Raw genomic sequence first — 17,486 nt, forward strand, 5'->3', positions numbered from 1 at the left:
CAGTGTATGCATTGAGGACAGAGTGGGTGCAACGTCATTCTGATAAGTGGGTCCATATGCCAGGTTCTATGTAAATTTGACTCACTTTAGTAATCCCTGAAATAAGATCACATGCTACCTCAGTCTGTGTAGTTTTGTTTCATTTCTCCCTCCACTTCTGGGTGCTTCACTGTGTTTGTCAGGCAGTTTAGTTAAGTTTCAGATCTTCTATAAACGAAGTACACAATGTACCATAAATATTTCAGAATGAAAGTAATGCATGAAGTGTAAACAGGATCACAACAAGTGAATTGATCCAAATCTACTGGCAAAGCAGATTCTTAGATGGTCTGCTAGTATTTTTCTTTTTGGTCTCACTTTTTATTTTTTCAAATTCTTCCCTGGGTTTGTGCTATGCTACAGACATCTAAAAACGTGTTTTCGGTAGCTAAGATCCATTGTCTAACTACTTCCAAAAATCAGACTTATTGCTATGATAGACTTCAGTAATTTATGTTCACATTTTTTGAAAATATGGTCAGCTGAAAAATTAAAAATTTCTGTAATTAGTATTTTTTGGTTTAGAATAATTGACTCTATCAATTTTATATGGTTTTGGCTGTACTGATATAAGTCAAAAACTTCAATTAAGAGCTTATTATTATGTCCTTCTATCTACCACTAAACCGTCTCCTAGATACTGAAACAGTTTTATAAAAGTACATATCTGATAATACATATGTTTTCATTTGATACTGTCTTAACAGGAGGAGGCTTTCATCATTCAACAACTGACTGGGATAATTACAGGTTTGTAAGTGGTGGTATTGACAAGACATTTAACAAAATATTACTGAATGCTTTCTCTGAAAACTACTAGCAACAAAGAGCTAACTGTAAGTAATAGATCTGACATATCTGTGGAAGTCCATATTGAAAATGATATGAAATTACTGAAGTAATAAGGACAGCAAAACAAGCACAAAGATTTCTTTAATTAGTGAACTAGTGAAGAGGTAATGTGTCTCATCTCAAAAAAAGGAATGATCAATGCAAAACATTTACTTACAGGTGGGAGCATGTAAAGGAATTTTAGCTAAAATTTAAAACAATAATTGATCAAGCACTTAACAGACACGTACATAGTCAAACAGCTTTAACTGGAGGGGATCTCTGGTAGAAAATTACTCTAAAGAAAGAAGTACTACTGCATTAATTAGTGTAAAATAGTGGAACCCAAATAAATTTTAGCCTGATGTAAAGACTCTTGGCACTACAAAAATTAGTGTGCAGACACTTATGGATGAGACAGGCACTGAAATTGAAGGCAGCAAAGCAACATTAAAGATGCTCCACTCCCTTTTCAATAGCTGCATTACAAAGGATGGTACACAAGTATTGCCCCAATTTAATTTTCGCATCACTGTAAACATGAATGATATAGGTGATGGTATCATTATTGTTGAGAAACAGATAAAATCACTTTAGGGCTTGATGGATTACAGATAAGTTTCTATACAAATTTTGTCTCCAACTTAGCTACCATTTTAACAGTAATATACCGTAAACGTTCAAACAAAAAACTGTGCCCAGTGGTTGGAAGAGAGCACAGGTTACAACCATCTGCAAGGGGGTAGTAGAAGTAAAATAAAAAACTACTTTCCAGTCTCACTGACACCCATTATTCTAGAATCCTAAAGCATTTCCAGAGCTCAAATATAAAATGGGATCTCAAACAGAATGACCTCCTCCATGACAATCAGCACTTATTCCAGAAACATTATCATCCAAAACTCAACTTGCATTTTTCTTTCATGTCATCCTGAAAGACATAGATGAAGGCAATTAGGTAGATGCTGTATTTCTTGGCTTCCAAAATGAGTTTGCCTTGGTATCACACTAACATTTACTAATGAGAGTATGATAATACAGGATATCAAATAACATTTTGTAACCTGACTGAGAATTTATGTGTAGGGAGGGCACAGCATGTCATCCTGGAAGGAGAGAAAATGACAAAAAGTAGAAGTAATTTCAACTGCACCACACGGAAGTGTATTGAGACCCCTGCTGTCCATATTCCATATTAAAGACATGGCAAGAGAATACTGCTGCTAATCTAAGACTTTTGCAGATAATGGAGTTACATGTAACGAAGTACTGTCTCAAAAAAGCTGCACAAATATTCAGCAAGATCTTGATCAGATTTCAAAATTGTTCAGAGATTGGTATTTTGCTCTAAATTCATAGAAATGTAAAACTGCACACTTCATAAAACGTAGAACATTAGTATCCCATTACTACAGTATCAAGGAGTCACAACTGGAATCAGTCAACTCATGCAAATACACATGTAAAACAATTTGAGATGATAATGTTATGAAATGATCACTTAAGCTCAGTTACAGGTAAATTATATGGCAAAGTAACGTTAATTGGCAGTTTACAAAGGGCAATGGTTACAAAACCCTGTTATGCCCCATCTTAGAATATTGCTCAAGTTTATGGGATCATAGCAAATAAGACTGAAAGGGGATATAGAGTAGATACAATGAAGGGCAGCAAGAATAGTCACATGTTTGTTACACTGAAAGGAGAGCAGTATGGAAATGCTGAAAAATCTGAAATGGCAGACGCATGAAGATAGATGGCAATTATCCCATAAAAGAGTAATCACAGGGATTCTAGAGCCAGTGCAAAGCGATAAATCTGGAGCTGTACTTTAGCTCCCTATGTACTGCTCCCAAAATGATCACAAAAACAAGATTATGTTAACTGCAGCAAGCGCAGATGCATTTATGCAGTGATTCTTCGCACACACAGTCAGAATAGGAAGGAACTCTAATATGTGGTACAATGCTAAGTGTCACCACTTCACAGTGGTTTGCTGGCAATGTACACCATATGATCAAAAGTATCCAGACACCTGGCTGAAAATGACTTACAAGTTTGTAGTGCACTCCATCGGTAATGCTGGAATTCAATAAGGTGTTTGCCAACCCTTAGCCTTGATGACAGGCATACCTTCAATCAGGTGCTGGAAGGTTTCTTAGGAAATGGCAGCCCATTCTTCACGGAGTGCTGCACTGAGGAGAGGTATTGATGTCGGTCGGTGAGGCCTAGCATGAAGTCGGCGTTCCAAAACATCCAAAAGGTGTTCTGTAGGATTTAAGTCAGGACTCTGTGTGGGCCAGTCCATTAAAGGGATGTTACTGTCATGTAACCACTGTGCCACAGGCCATGCATTATGAACAGGTGCTCAATCATGTTGAAAGATGCAATCACCATCCCCAAATTGCTCTTCAATGGTGGAAAACAAGAAAGTGTTTAAAACACCAATGTAGACCTGTGCTGTGATAGTGCCACACAAAACAACAAGGGGTGCAAGTCCCCTCCATGAAAAACATGATCACACTATAACACCGTAGCCTCTGAATTTTACTGTTGGCACTACACACACTGGCAGATGATGTTCACCTGGAATTTGCCATAACCACACCCTGCCATTGGATTGCCATATTGTGTACTGTGATTCATCACTCCACACAACTTTTTTCCACTGTTCAATCATCCAATGTTTATGCTCCTTACACCAAGCGAGGCACCGTTTGGCATTTACCATTGTGATGTGTGGCTTATGAGCAGCCGCTTGACCATGAAATCCAAGTTTTCTCACATCCTGCCTAACTGTCATAGTACTTGCAGTGGATCTTGAAGCAGTCTGGAATTCCTGTGTGATGGTCTGGATAGATGTCTGCCTACTACACATTTCGACCTTCTTTAACTGTTGGCAGTCTCTGGCAGTCAACAGACGAGGTTGTCCTGTACTCTGTACTATACATGTCCCTTCACGTTTCCACTTCACTACCACATTGGAAACAGTGGACCTTGGGATGTTTAGGAGTGTGGAAAACTTGCATACAGATGTATGATACAAGTGACACCCAATCACCTGACCACATTTGAAGTCCGTGAGTTCTGCAGAGTACGCCATTCTGCTCTCTCATGATGTCTATTGACTACTAAGGTCGCTGATATGGAGTACCTGGCGGTAGGTGGCAGCACAATGCACCTAATATAAAAAAACATATGTTTTTGGGAGCATCCAGTTACTTTTGTTCCCACAGTGTATGTAGCTGTACATGTATAAACAGTGAGTAAGATGAAGTTAATAATATCTGCTTTTATCTAACTGGTTAAGGCAATCTGCTCTGTGAAAATTTTCTAAAAATGAAGGAAAGTTATTGAAGCCAAGGCCAGTACATGTAGAGTACTAATGGTGTTTGTATGTTCACAGACGTAAGAAGGGGGAAAGAAATGAGAAATTACCTTATTCAATGAAGAATCTGATTATTTATCTGCAATGATTTATAGAAACCATGGGAAACTTAGAACAAAATTACTGGACAAGGATTGAGCCCTAATTCTTTTAAAAATAAGCATTAACTACTGTCAACCATGTGCAGTTGTAAAACATTTTATAATGAAACAAGAAGTTATATTCTGGAAGGAGCAAAATGCTGAGTGCTTTTACCATACCCTATCTGGGTGTTAATTCATGCTTTCATCTCAAAAGGTAACTTCTCTGCAGGTAACAAAAATAATGAAGGAAAAGCTGTAGATGGTAGAAAAAATACTACAACCCTTTCAGTTATCAAACATAGACTTTGTAGATAAGTCTTAAGAATATAGGTAATATTCTTTGTGTCTTAAATTTTTGAATTCTATTTGTAATCAATTAAAATCTAACTACAGGAGATTCAGACTGGTCTTTCCTTTGTTTTCACATCATCTGCACTTATTATTTTCCCTTTTTCTCTGTAGCATTTAGTAAAAAATAAAGCAAACTTGAAGATTTAATTTTGATTAATTCTTTCAGCTATGTTACATACATCAGTTCACTAATATGAGCTTTTAGATCAATTTTCATCTATATGGAAGAATGTCTTACTCAAGACCCTTATTTGGGAAGCAGTAGCGGGCAGCTTGAGAATCATCATGAAACTGATAAGCAAGTTCTGAAAGAATAACAGAGTTAATAATTGTTTAAAATCAATATGACATTATGCTACAAATGCCACTCACTACTGCAACATAGTGAAGATCATCCAATATAAAATTTTGCAGCAGCTGTACTGAAGCATTCACATCAAGCCATGAACTCAAAATATATTGTCCTCATCAAATGAACAACACACAATGAAAACCTACCTCAAGCACAGCATATTCATGGCCATGCTTATCACTGGCTCGGAAGAGTTCCCCATTGATTTCTCTTGTACGGAAGCGTAGCTGCAGATCAGTGGAGAAACTGTTGGGTTCAAAAGAGAGCACATATTTTATGTAGCTCCCTGGGGCAAAACTTGTGGGTAGCACTGACCCAGTACAACGTGCCCCTGTGTGCCCTATACTGCATGGGCTTCGGTGCCTCTGTGTAGGACAGTTGCCTCTATTACTGTATGAAAAACCCGATGATCCCAGATCCAGTAGCTGTAATATTCAACGGTGAAACAGAAATCAAGGTACATAAGACAAACACATTTCACAACCTAGGTATACTCATGAAAAATAGGCTGTGAACTTTTTGTGCATAAAAACATGGTATGTATCACTTCAGTTAAATGTATCTTCAGTCATTCAGAAAGATGTGCCCTCTGGAAAGACTGGAAGAGTTAAAATTGGACACATCATAAATTTTACACTGCTTAGGGAGCTGGTTATGAGTTACAAGTGTAAATATTTGGTACAAATCCCTTTGTTGAATTTCTAATACCTAAGTCTCTATCCTCAAAATAAATATAGTGTTACCCTTAGCCTCAGCACAGAAGCCTATTTCCTCTTACTTACCACTGATTGATTCTGTACTTGGCAAACTCTTTTGATTTCAAGATTAAATCTTAGTTCAGGTACCAAAGTATATCCATATTACTCAAATAAAAAGTATATTTTTCAACAAATGCGGAAGAAAAGAATATACAGAAAATTCAAGGATCATCCACACCAGTAAAGTGAGCTCTCTCAAAAAAAAGAGCTGTTCATGTTAGAAGATATAAGTGATTAGTATCAGAATGCAACATACTTTCACCATTCAGACTTCCAAATAAACTACAATCACTCATTTCATGTGATGAATAGCCTAATATGAAGGCCTGTATGAAGTATCATACAAGAATTTATATTAGGCTATCCATGACAAAAAGTAAGTGACTGAAGTCCACTTGTAAGTCTGAATGATGAAGGGATGCTGCATTCTGATAAAATCCACTTATATTTGTTGATATGAAGAGGTTGGCCATATTTGCAACATATGAGAAACATTTTGTTGTTGGGTGTTTCAAAGAAAATATCAGGGATTGACACAGTGAACTAGTGAAAGAAATACAATTAAAATATGTAAATTTGAGGTAAAATAGTCGTGACAGCAGAAGAATAACTAGTCAAAACACAGAATAAATCATTGGATATGATAGGCGGTATTAAAATACACCAATGAAAAAAGGTACTGTAGAACTGTAATAAATTAAGTAGGCAGAAGAGAGCACAGACGTATAAAAAATTAGACTGACAGAAAATGTAAAATAGCAAAGCAGAAATGCAAAACTATAGAAGCACTCATGACTGTAGGAAAATTAAAGAAACCTTTGGAGGAAAGAGAAATGGTTTTTAAACACCATGACCTTACATGTCAGGCCAGTAATAAGTAAAGAGGGAAAATCTGAAAGATGGAATAAATGCATAAAAGGGTTTATAGAAAATAAATGTGAAGACAATATTATAAAATGAGTAGATAATATGGATAAAGATAAGATGGTTGCTGCAGTACTGTAAGAATACTGCAGAACACTGATGACATACACTGATGAACAAAACAATGTGATCACTGCCCATTATGAATCTGGACATCACTTGGTGACAATGTGGGCATGTGATGCATTAAGGAAAATATATAGACTTGGCAGAAGCAAATGGGGAATCATTCTAGTGATGATAAGGAGTGAAAGTCTGGAAATCCACTGGCACTGACTTTGTCAAATGGTAAACTGTTATCACCTGGTGCCAGCGAATAAGCATTTCAGAAATGGCACAGATGGTCAGCTGTTAGTGTGCTACTGACATCAGCATCTGTGGAAAGTGGTTGAAGGATAATGAAACCACAAATAGGCAACAAGCTGTTGGTCATTCATGCCTTGTCACAGAACGTGGAGGCTGAAGGTTTACCCAGTCTGTAAGGAAACATAGTCAGTGATCTGAGGCAGATCTGAAGAAAGAGTACAATCATGGTACTTTCATAAGTGTTTCCGAGCACTGCTGAACACTAGGGTTCTACAGCAGAAAACCCTTACATGTATCCATGTTGACTCAAATGCATCATCAGTTTGACTGTAGTGGGCATAGAATCATCAATAACGGATGTGAAACAATGGAAATGTATCACCTTGTTAAATAAATCATGTTTCTTGTTACATAAAGTTGATGGTTATATTTGTACATGCTGTCATCAAAGTAAATGGCTGCTCGAAATATGCACCATGCCATGGATCCATGCTGGTGGGATCAGTAATACGATATGGAGGTATTCACCTCAGTTCCAGTGGAACTACCATAGTAATCAAGGGCACCATGACAGTTCTGGACTATATTAACATTATCGTGGACTACCTGCATCCCTTCAAGCTTGATACCTTCTCTGGTGGTGATGGCATCTTCCAGCAGGATAAATATGTATGTCAAAATGCCAGAACCATGCTATTATGGTGGGAGGAGCATGAGAGTGAACTCATGGTGATGACTTGGCCACCAAATTTGCCTGATATTAACTTGATGGAAGCCTTTTGGGGTGTGATCAGGCAACAGCTCTGCACCTAAAAGCTACTGGTCTCTAATTGATGGGACCTGTGTGACCCCTGCATAGATATCTGGTGCACATAACACCAGAAAGCTACCAAAGACTTGCCGAATCCATGCCACACAGAACCACCACTGTATTGCCTTCCAAAGATGTACCTGCAAGCTATTGAGCAGGTGGTCATAATGTTTTGAATCATAAGTGGAAGTTGAAACAAGTCTCCTTGAAGTAGATGACACTCCTTCAGAATTATTAAGAACAATAGAAGAGCTAATCATGACTGAACAGTTAATCTGGTATGACGGATACAGAAAAATTTGAAATACCATCAGATTTCTGAAAGAATGTTGACCGGAATGCATTATTACATTATCAGGAATAAGACACAGTGAGTGAAGAACTGTACAGATATTGTGCTGTAGCCACCAGAAAGATCGCGGGAGGCGCACATTGGCACGGCGCGTCACGGATGGTAGTTGCTGCAAGTAGAGTCCTGTCCACCAGAGGGCACACGAGAATTCGGACGCGACCTCTGTCGGCATAACAACAACACCAACAACTCCGGCAGCACGGGCCGGGCCCAGTGAGTTCACATCTGGAAGTTCTAGCAGACAGTTCCCGGTCTACACTAGGTGAAGTGCGACGGAAACGTGAACCGTGTTACTACGCAATTGGTGACGAGTAGGGTCGTTCTTTCGCGTGTTGCGTCGTTGTTCCGGTTTCGCAGCTTCTCCATGGCATGGAGGATTTGGTGCGGGTTTTGGTTGCGCAGCAGATGGAGCTCATGGCCACCATGGAACAAGTGCTTCCGGCCTTGCTCTCCACGCCATCTACTCCGGCGCAGTTCCCTCCTCCCTTTCCCCCGTATGACGAGACGGCGGACGATTGGGATGCATATGAACATCGCCTTCGGCAGCATTTCCAGGCGTTTCATGTTGCCGATGTGGAGGTATGTCGTGCTCTCATCTTGTCTTGGATATCTCCCTCGCTGTATCACGTTTTGCGGCAGCTAGTGCCGTTGCAGGAACCCTTGTCCTTGTCTTTTGACGCATTGTGTCCCTTGCTGTCTTCATATTATCGCCGCCACACGCATGTTGTGGCGGCTAGGGTCGAGTTCTATCAATGCAAGAAACAGCCCCATCAATCTTACCAGGCGTGGGCAGCTCCCCTGCACGGTCTTAGTTGCAAGTGTCATTTTGTCACGGAGCAGTCGCGAGAGTCGTATGCCCACGTTATGGTACGTGATGTCATTGTTCGTTCGGCCCCTGATGGGGAGGTCCGGCAATGGGCCCTGCAGTTAGAAGACCCTTCCCTCGAAGAAGTCCTGTCCATTGCTCAATCGTATGAAGTCTCTCACGCAGCAGGTCAACAGCTGGAAGCGTGGTGCGATGTCGCGGAGGTTCAGGGCGGCGCGGCCGCGTCCACTGTGTCCGGGGTAGACGACGTGCAAGCGGTACAATCCGGCCGTTACGGCCGCTCCCGCAAGGTGCGTAAACAGAATTCCGGCCGCCGGCCCCTGTTGCCGTCCTGTGCGTCGTGCTATATACATGATGATCGGTCAGAGTGCCCCCAGCGTTGGGCCGTTTGTCGCAAATGTAATAAAAAAGTCACATTGCTAAAGTTTGCCACTCAGCCTCAAAAGAATCGAAGGAAGCAGGTACAGAGGACATGGACGTTGACATTCCGGAAGTTTCATCGGGCCAGGCTCCCGACGCATCGGCACGCAAACTCTTTATCGAGGTGTTGGTTCGGTCGCGCCGGTTACAACTGCAAGTTGATACGGGCGCGGCAGTTTCATTGTTGAATGCACAAACTTATTCTGACCTTGGATCGCCCCCGTTGGCACCAGTCTACGCAGTTAGGGTAAACAGTTCATTCCCCTGTTGGGTCAATTCACTACCAACGTGACTTACAAATCAGTCACTCGGCCTGCCTGGATGCCTTTCAAGCTTTCGGTTTTTCTATCGCTGACACCATACAGTTGGTCTCCGAAGACGTTCCCTATCAATCATTGGAATCTTTGATCTCAGACTTTCCAGATATTTTTGAGGAGGGCCTGGGGCGTGTTTCAGATTTTGAAGCTCACTTAATGTTGAAGGCGTCGGCTTGCCCGCGTTTTCTACGCGCGAGGCAGATCCCCTTGGCTCTCCGCCCTCAAGTAAAGGAAGAGCTAGACCAGCTGACAAACCTAGGGGTCATTCTTCCCATTTATTCCAGTGAGTGGGCTTCGCCCCTCGTTATTGTAAGGAAGCCCTCGGGAAAATTACGTCTTTGTGGCGATTTCAAGGCCACCATTAATTCACAATTGGTGGTGGACACCTATCCTTTGCCTCGTGATGATGAATTGTTCTCCGCCGTGGCGGGAGGTCAATATTTTTCGAAAATCGATCTGTCGGAGGCTTATCATCAGATACCACTTGATGAGGACTCCAAACGGCTGGCGGTCGTCAACACTCCGTTTGGCCATTACCAATACCAGCGGTTGGCCTTTGGAATATCCAGTGCCCCGGTGATATTCCAGCGTTATCTTGAGCATGTCACGTCGACAATCCCTTATTGTATTAATTACCTGGATGACATAATTGTCACAGGCCGCAGCACGAAGGAACACTTGCACAACCTTCGCACCCTCTTTCTCAAATTCAGGTCTGTGGGCTTGCGTTGCAACCTGCATAAGTCAACCTTCTTCCAACCGTCCATTGAGTATGTGGGCTACACCATATCTCAGCACGGCATCCAGCCACTATGAAGTTTGGTCCAAGGTATCGTCAACCTTCCTCGGCCCACTTCGCTGAAAGAGTTACAAGCTTTTTTAGGCAAGTTAGCCTATTACCACCTGTTCATTCCCAGGGCTTCCACTATAGCCCACCCCCTGTACTGCCTTCTGTACAAGGGTGTTCCTTTTGATTGGTCGCTGGCATGCGAGCGAGCGTTCACCTCGTTGAAGGGCCTCCTCATGTCAGCCCCTTGTTTGGCTACGTTTGATCCCCATAAGCCGTTGGTCCTGGCTACAGATGCTTCGCAGTATGGGGTGGGGGCGGTCCTGGCCCATCGCAACGCAGATGGTTCCGAGCAACCACTGGCGTTTGCGTCTAAAACCCTTAGTCCCGCGCAGGCCCATTACTCCCAGGTGGAAAAAGAGGCTTTGGCCATTGTCTACGCTGTTACCAAGTTTCACCCTTTCTTGTATGGCACGAAGTTTCAGTTAATCACTGACCATAAGCCGTTAATATCGTTATTTGGCCCCGCCTCTTAGATTCCAGATAGGGCGGCCCACAGACTACAGCGCTGGGCCTTGTTCCTCTCTAAGTACCATTATGACATTCATTTTCGCCCTACAGGACAGCATGCCAATGCCGACGCTCTTTCCCGTCTTCCGGTGGACCCGGATCCTACGTTCGATCAAGAGGAGATTACGTGTTTTCATTTGGATGTGGCGTCCCGTCAAGCGCACTTGATGGCCCCCTGTTCCCATTGTGCGAGCCAACAAGCATCTCCCAGGGCAGCGTTCTCTTCATGGCCGCCGGCAACCCAAGCATGGGAACGTGTTCACATCGATTTTGCGGGCCCGTTTCTCAATGGCTTTTGGCTCATTGTCATTTATGCTTATTCCCGATTCCCATATGTGGTTCGCTGCTCCTCAACCACTTCAGAAGTTGCAATCCAGGCAGTAGCAAAAATCTTTTCTGTGGAAGGTCTGCCAATCACCCTGGTCTCGTACAATGGACCGCAGTTTATTTCGCAGACCTTCCAGGATTTTTGTAGGCGCTTTGGTATTCAGCACGTTTGCTCTCCCCCCTTCCATCCACAATCGAATGGGGAAGCCGAGCGCATGGTGCGCACATTTAAGACGCAGATGAAAAAGTATGTGCACGAATTTCCTGCGGAGGAAGCATTGACATTTTTCTTGACGGCATACCGGACCACACCAATGGGAGAACGCAGCCCCGCAGAGCTCCTCCATGGGCGTCAACCTAGGACTCTGCTGCACCTCCTCCGGCCTGGTCTTCAGAAAACGGACTGCCTGGCTTTCCACTGGGTATGTCAGTCTGGGCCCGTGGGTTTGGTCGCAATCCACGTTGGATACCGGCGGTGGTCCTGCGCCGACATGGCCGCCAGCTCTATACCTTGCAGGCGGGGGACCGGGTGGTACGTCATCACCAAAATCAGCTACGTCCACGTTTGGGTACCCACCCTCCGACCTCTTGGACACCGGCTTCCCCATTGCCGGCACCTGTGTTGGTTTCACAGGGGACGTTACCTCCTCTCCCCGCTGTGACTCTGCCGCACTGCGATGGTTCTCAGCCTTGGCAGCCGCCAGTAGCTCCAGCACCGGCATCACTATCGTTCAAGATGCCCCAGCGAGAGCCGGCCCCCCCTAGCAGGCCCGGTTTCTCAGGAGGCTGGTTCATCTGGGGTCGTCCCTTCCCCTTCGTTCCTGCCACTGGGTCTTGCCCCTCCCGAGGTGGAACAGGATCCGGCATTCGACAGCTTGTCGCCCGTTCTGTCCCGGGCTCCGGTTGTGGGACAACGGGGGCCTCTTCGTGTGGGTCACTTCCAGCCGTATTCGAAGGTTCCGGCTCGAGGGTTGGCAGATCCCCTCGACTCCGGCCATCCAATGGATGTGGAGGTCATCGCTCTGGCCCAACGCTCCACCTTCCGACGCAGTGGATCACAGTGGCTGCACCCCCCCGAAGGAGGAGGAGTGCTGTAGCCACCAGAAAGATCGCGGGAGGCGCACATTGGCACGGCACGTCACGGACGGTAGTTGCTGCAAGTAGAGTCCCGTCCACCAGAGGGCACGCGAGAATTCGGACGCGACCTCTGTCAGCATAACAACAACAACAACAACTCTGGCAGCACGGGCCGGGCCCAGTGAGTTCACATCGGGAAGGTCTAGCAGACAGTTCCCGGTCTACACTAGGTGAAGTGCGACGCAAACGTGAATCGTGTTACTACATATTGTAATTCTGATATGGATGACATAGGACTTAGAATGCTAACTGAATGTAATGGATATGGTCTTGGGGGGGGGGGGGGGAGGGGGGGGGGCAAGGTGAACATCAACATAAATAAGTAAAATGTGGGTTTAAAGAGTAATCAGTTTAAGTCAAGTGACACTGAATAAAGCACATTGGGAAATGAAACATTAAAAGTAGTAGGTAAGATTAGCCATTGGAATAGCAAAATAAATGAAAAGGAAGAAATATTAGAGTTTATCATTCTCTTGATGAGAAGATACTAGTGATGGATCACAAACTAAAATAAGGAGCCACCTCGGCATTGGCTTCAAGTGATTTAGGGAACTATGGAAAATATAAATCTGGATAACAGGATGAAGAATTGAACTGTCATCCTCCCATATGGTGGCCCAGTGCATTACCGTTGTGCCATTCCACTTGTTCCACTCCTTCCACTTGTTCCACTCCTAAATAACTGACAGTTTCAGTAGTATACAGGATATACAAATTGAATTGACAATAATAAGAAAAGCATTACAGAAAAAGAGAATACACTAACATCCAATATAAATTATTTAAATTTAAGTTGTTACAAAGACATTTGCCAAAGTCTTTGTCTGGATTTCTGACTTCATATGGTGAGCATGTAATGACATGTTTGTTATAGAATGTTCAAACCATACCAAAACACTAGAACTGTGTGTGAAATGTTTAACTTGGAAATAATAAGCATGTACAGCAGCTGACAACCTAAAGAAAATACACTTAAAACACAGGAAAGGCAACCACCCATCTATGGCAGATTGCCCTAAGGAGCACAGAAACATGTAACAGAAAGCAGTATTCACACAATCTTTCAAACAGTAGCTCTTTTTCTAACACACACACACACACAAATGCACAGTCCTTGCCCATGACAAGATTAATTATTGATAACTGATTATTGAAAGCAGATTCCTGAGCTGATGGAAGTGGGGAGGGGGGAGGGAAGGACGCATGGAGGGGATAGCAGGAAAGAGGCAGGTCTTTGGACAGGTGACTTACCAGTCACAAAACAAGATGAAAAGGGTACAAGAGTACAGAAGGTACAGCAAACAGAGATGTCACAAGAGGGAGAGAAGGGTAACTGAGTGGGGAAAGGGAGGGGGAGGGGGGAAGAGAGAAAGGTGAAGACGGAGAGGGAGAAAGGGAGGGGGCTAGAGAAGAACGAGGAGTTGAAAAAGGAAAAGAGGAAAGGGAGAGAGAGAGGGGGGGGGGCAGACAGAGATAGAGAGAGACAGAGAGAGAGAGAGAGAGAGAGAGAGAGAGAGAGAAAGAGAGAGAGAATACCGTAACCACATGGGGGGAGGAGAGTGTGGTGGGAGTGGCAGTGTACAGTCTGTGCAGAGATGGAATGGTGTGGATAGATGAAAGAAGGGAAAAGGTGAGATCAGACAGTGGGAAAAGTTTAGCAAAGGTTTAGGCCAAGGAGATTGCAAGATCACAAGATATTTCAGAGAGACAATTCCCATTTGTGTAGCTCAGAGAAACTTGCACTAAAAGGAAGTATCCAAATGGTGAGTGTAGTGAAGCAGCTGTTGAAGTCATTTATGAAAATGTCAGGGAGGGGCAACAGACAATTTATCAGACAATTTATCAGACAATTTATCTTTAAAGAGTGCTGTGAAATAATTGGAAGACCAGTAACATCTACCAAAATGAATTTTACGCACAATGGCTGTGTGAACCTGAATAGAAATTTTATAGAATTTTCTCTGTGTGGGGTTGAAAAGAAATTTTCAGTCCAAAGACTGGTTTGATGAAGCTCTGTACACTTCTCTGTCCTGTGCAAGTTTCATTATCTCTGCTAACAACTTCAATAAACATCCATCTGAACCTGCTTACTGTATTAACCTGCCACATTGCCCTCATTTTAGTTGAACTGAGTCATAAAGTTCTTTTAGTCTTAATTCAGTTCAGTATCTCTTTGCTGAATATACAATTACCTACATAATCTTCAGCATTCTTCTTAAAAAAAAATTAAAAAAAATAAAAAAAACCTGTTCTTTGCCTTTTTTTGTTCCATTTATTATTTGTGGGTTAACTTTCATTTAACACTATATTGCACATAAACACTATCACAAAAAAATACAAACACTCACAATTACATTCACTAGTAACATATCTCATTTCCTTGTGCTCTGTTATAAAGAACCCTACATTCTCCAAAAAGAAATCAGCAGTTCACACGCATTTCACAATATGTAAGAATGGCACACACTATAAATTTTAAAAATCTGTCCCTGGTACTGAGAGGTGCTAAGAAAGCTGATGTAAAAATCTACATCCTTGTTTCCACTGATCTTAGAAACATAAGGAGTAGGGAATCCGCTTTCAGAACTAAACTACACATATTTCTCTAGAATCATGGATACTAATCTGCTGAGGAATTTGTGAAAGAGAGCTTACCAAAGGAAAGATATAGCTAAACTGTTTCATAACTGTTTAAGTATTTTATGTAGATTAGGTTATTTTCATTTAGTCATTTTGTTGTGTGCTTGCCTCTATAGCTGAATGGTCAGCATGGCAGACTGCTATGCTGAGGACCCGGGTTCAGGTCCCATAATGCTAGGAATTTTTTCTTGGTGGGAAGACTGGAAAAGGGTCCATGCAGCTTTCTGATGCCAACAGATGAGCTACTTGAATAAGTAGTATGGGCTCCAGCTGACAACAGCTGGGAGAGTGATGTGCTGATCCATGCGTATCCATCAGGCATTCAAATGATGCCACTGGCTGAGGATGACACAGCAGTTGGTCAGTCCCAATGTGCCCATCTGGGGCTAGAATGGTGGAGCTTATGAGGTTATGATTGCGTAGTGTGGATATATATTTTTGTTTATAGAGAAATGCAGTTGAGGAGGTACTTGAATGAGAAGTATGGGCTCCAAGATTTACAAAGCTAACAACAGCTTGGAGAGTGTTGTGCTGATCCCACACCCCTCCATAACACATCCAAATGACACCACTGGTAGAAGAATGACATGTAGTTGGTCGGTCCCAATTACAAGGGTGGTATGAAAAGTTCTTGCAATCACCACAAGAGGTCAGCAATAGCGCAATGAGTTGTTCACATGATATTCATTGGACTGCTGCCTGTAAACACGTGCCACATCAGTGCTCTTGGAAGAGAGCTGTGGCAGTGATGTGGCTCTTCTGTTGTTCCCGCGTAGTGACTTGCGAAGACGGAAAAAATCAAAATTCGAGCAGTGATTAAGTGAGCAAAGGAAAATCGTGCCAATTTCCAGAATACACTGGGGTACTCTGGTCCTTCATATTCAACTGTTGACAAGTGGACAAATATATTTAAATTTGGTCGGGAGAGCTTAGATGATGATCCACACAGTGGTTGGCCAAGATGTGTCACTACTCCAGAAATCATTGCAAAAGTGCATAAAATGGTCATGGAGGATCTCCTATTGAAAGCATGTGAAATTGCTCATACTTTAAAGATATCATATGAAAGTGTGTATCACATTTTAACTGAAGAATTAGAAATGAAAAAATTATCTGCAAGATGGGTGCCGCGACTCTCGACATGTGCCCACATGCATGTGCAGTCACCATGGCAAAATTACAAAAACTAAGGTGTGAATTGTTTCCACACCCACCATATTCACCTCATATGGTTCCATCAGACTTCGATCTCTTCCCAAAACTGAAAATTTTTCTTGGTGGATGAAGATTCATTTCAAACGATGAATTTATAGCCAGAATTGACAACTATTTTGCAGGTCTGGAGGAAACTCATTTTCGAGATGGTATCAAGACACTGGAACATCATTTGACCAAGTGTATTAATCTACAAGGAGACTACACTGAAAAAAAAATAAAAGTTTCAGTGATGTAAGTACTTTTTTTCTATTCCGTTCCAAGAACTTTTAAAACCACCCTTGTAATCGGCCTCTGGCCAGAATGGCAGAGCTGATGAGCTTACCTTTGTGCAGTATGGGTACATATTTTTACTAACAGAGAAATGCTGTTACTAAATAGAAGATTTCAAATTGTAGGATCTCCTTCTAAAACTATTAGTGTACAAAGCCATAAGCTTGTTTTTCTAACAGAAAACTGAGAATTTCTGATCTTCACTTTCTGTATCAAAGTAAAGGAAAAGTAGTATGTGAATATGGACTGGGGATAAGGAATGAAAGAGGAAGCTGCCTGGTAGATTAATGCACAGAGCATAAATTATTCATCACTAAAACTTGGTTCAAGAATTATGAAAGAAGGTTCTATATGTGGGAGAGACCTGGAGAAACCAGAAGGTTTCAGATCAATTATATAATGGCAACACAGAGATTTAGGAACCAGATTTTAAATTGTAAGACATTTCCAGGGGCAGATGTGAACTCTGACCACAATTTATTGGTTATGAACTGTAGATAAAATGTGAAGAAACTACAAAAAGTAGGAATTTAAGGTGATAGGACCTGGATAAAGGAAAAGAACCAGAGGTTGTAGAGAGTGTCACAAAAACAGAGAGTTAAGGAATGATTGACAAGAACAGGGGAAAGGAAAACAGCAGAAGAAGAATGGGTAGCTCTGAGAGATGAAATAGTGAAGGCAGCAGAGGATCAAGTAGGTAAGAAGATGAGGGCTAGTAGAAATCCTTGTGTAACACAAGAGATATTGAATTTAATTGATGAAAGGAGAAAGTATAAAAA

The 17,486-nt window shown here is 42.3% G+C and overlaps 1 protein-coding gene across 1 annotated transcript in view; it reads right to left on the reverse strand.

Moving 5' to 3' along the window:
- LOC124798994 (neural-cadherin-like) overlaps positions 1-17,486 on the reverse strand; it is a 331,157-nt gene that overhangs the window by 134,208 nt on the left and 179,463 nt on the right. The window contains exons 18-25 of the mRNA XM_047262530.1: positions 15,045-15,170; positions 14,772-14,793; positions 9,739-9,826; positions 6,174-6,345; positions 6,059-6,128; positions 5,827-5,875; positions 5,666-5,732; positions 5,191-5,469 (exon numbers count right to left, since the gene is read on the reverse strand). Of these exons, the coding sequence (XP_047118486.1) occupies positions 5,191-5,469; positions 5,666-5,732; positions 5,827-5,875; positions 6,059-6,128; positions 6,174-6,345; positions 9,739-9,826; positions 14,772-14,793; positions 15,045-15,170 (873 nt within the window). The remainder of the gene's footprint in view (positions 1-5,190; positions 5,470-5,665; positions 5,733-5,826; positions 5,876-6,058; positions 6,129-6,173; positions 6,346-9,738; positions 9,827-14,771; positions 14,794-15,044; positions 15,171-17,486) is intronic.

This window comes from Schistocerca piceifrons, chromosome 5 (genome assembly GCF_021461385.2).
Source record: "Schistocerca piceifrons isolate TAMUIC-IGC-003096 chromosome 5, iqSchPice1.1, whole genome shotgun sequence".
In the NCBI taxonomy this organism is placed as follows: Eukaryota; Metazoa; Arthropoda; class Insecta; order Orthoptera; family Acrididae; genus Schistocerca; species Schistocerca piceifrons.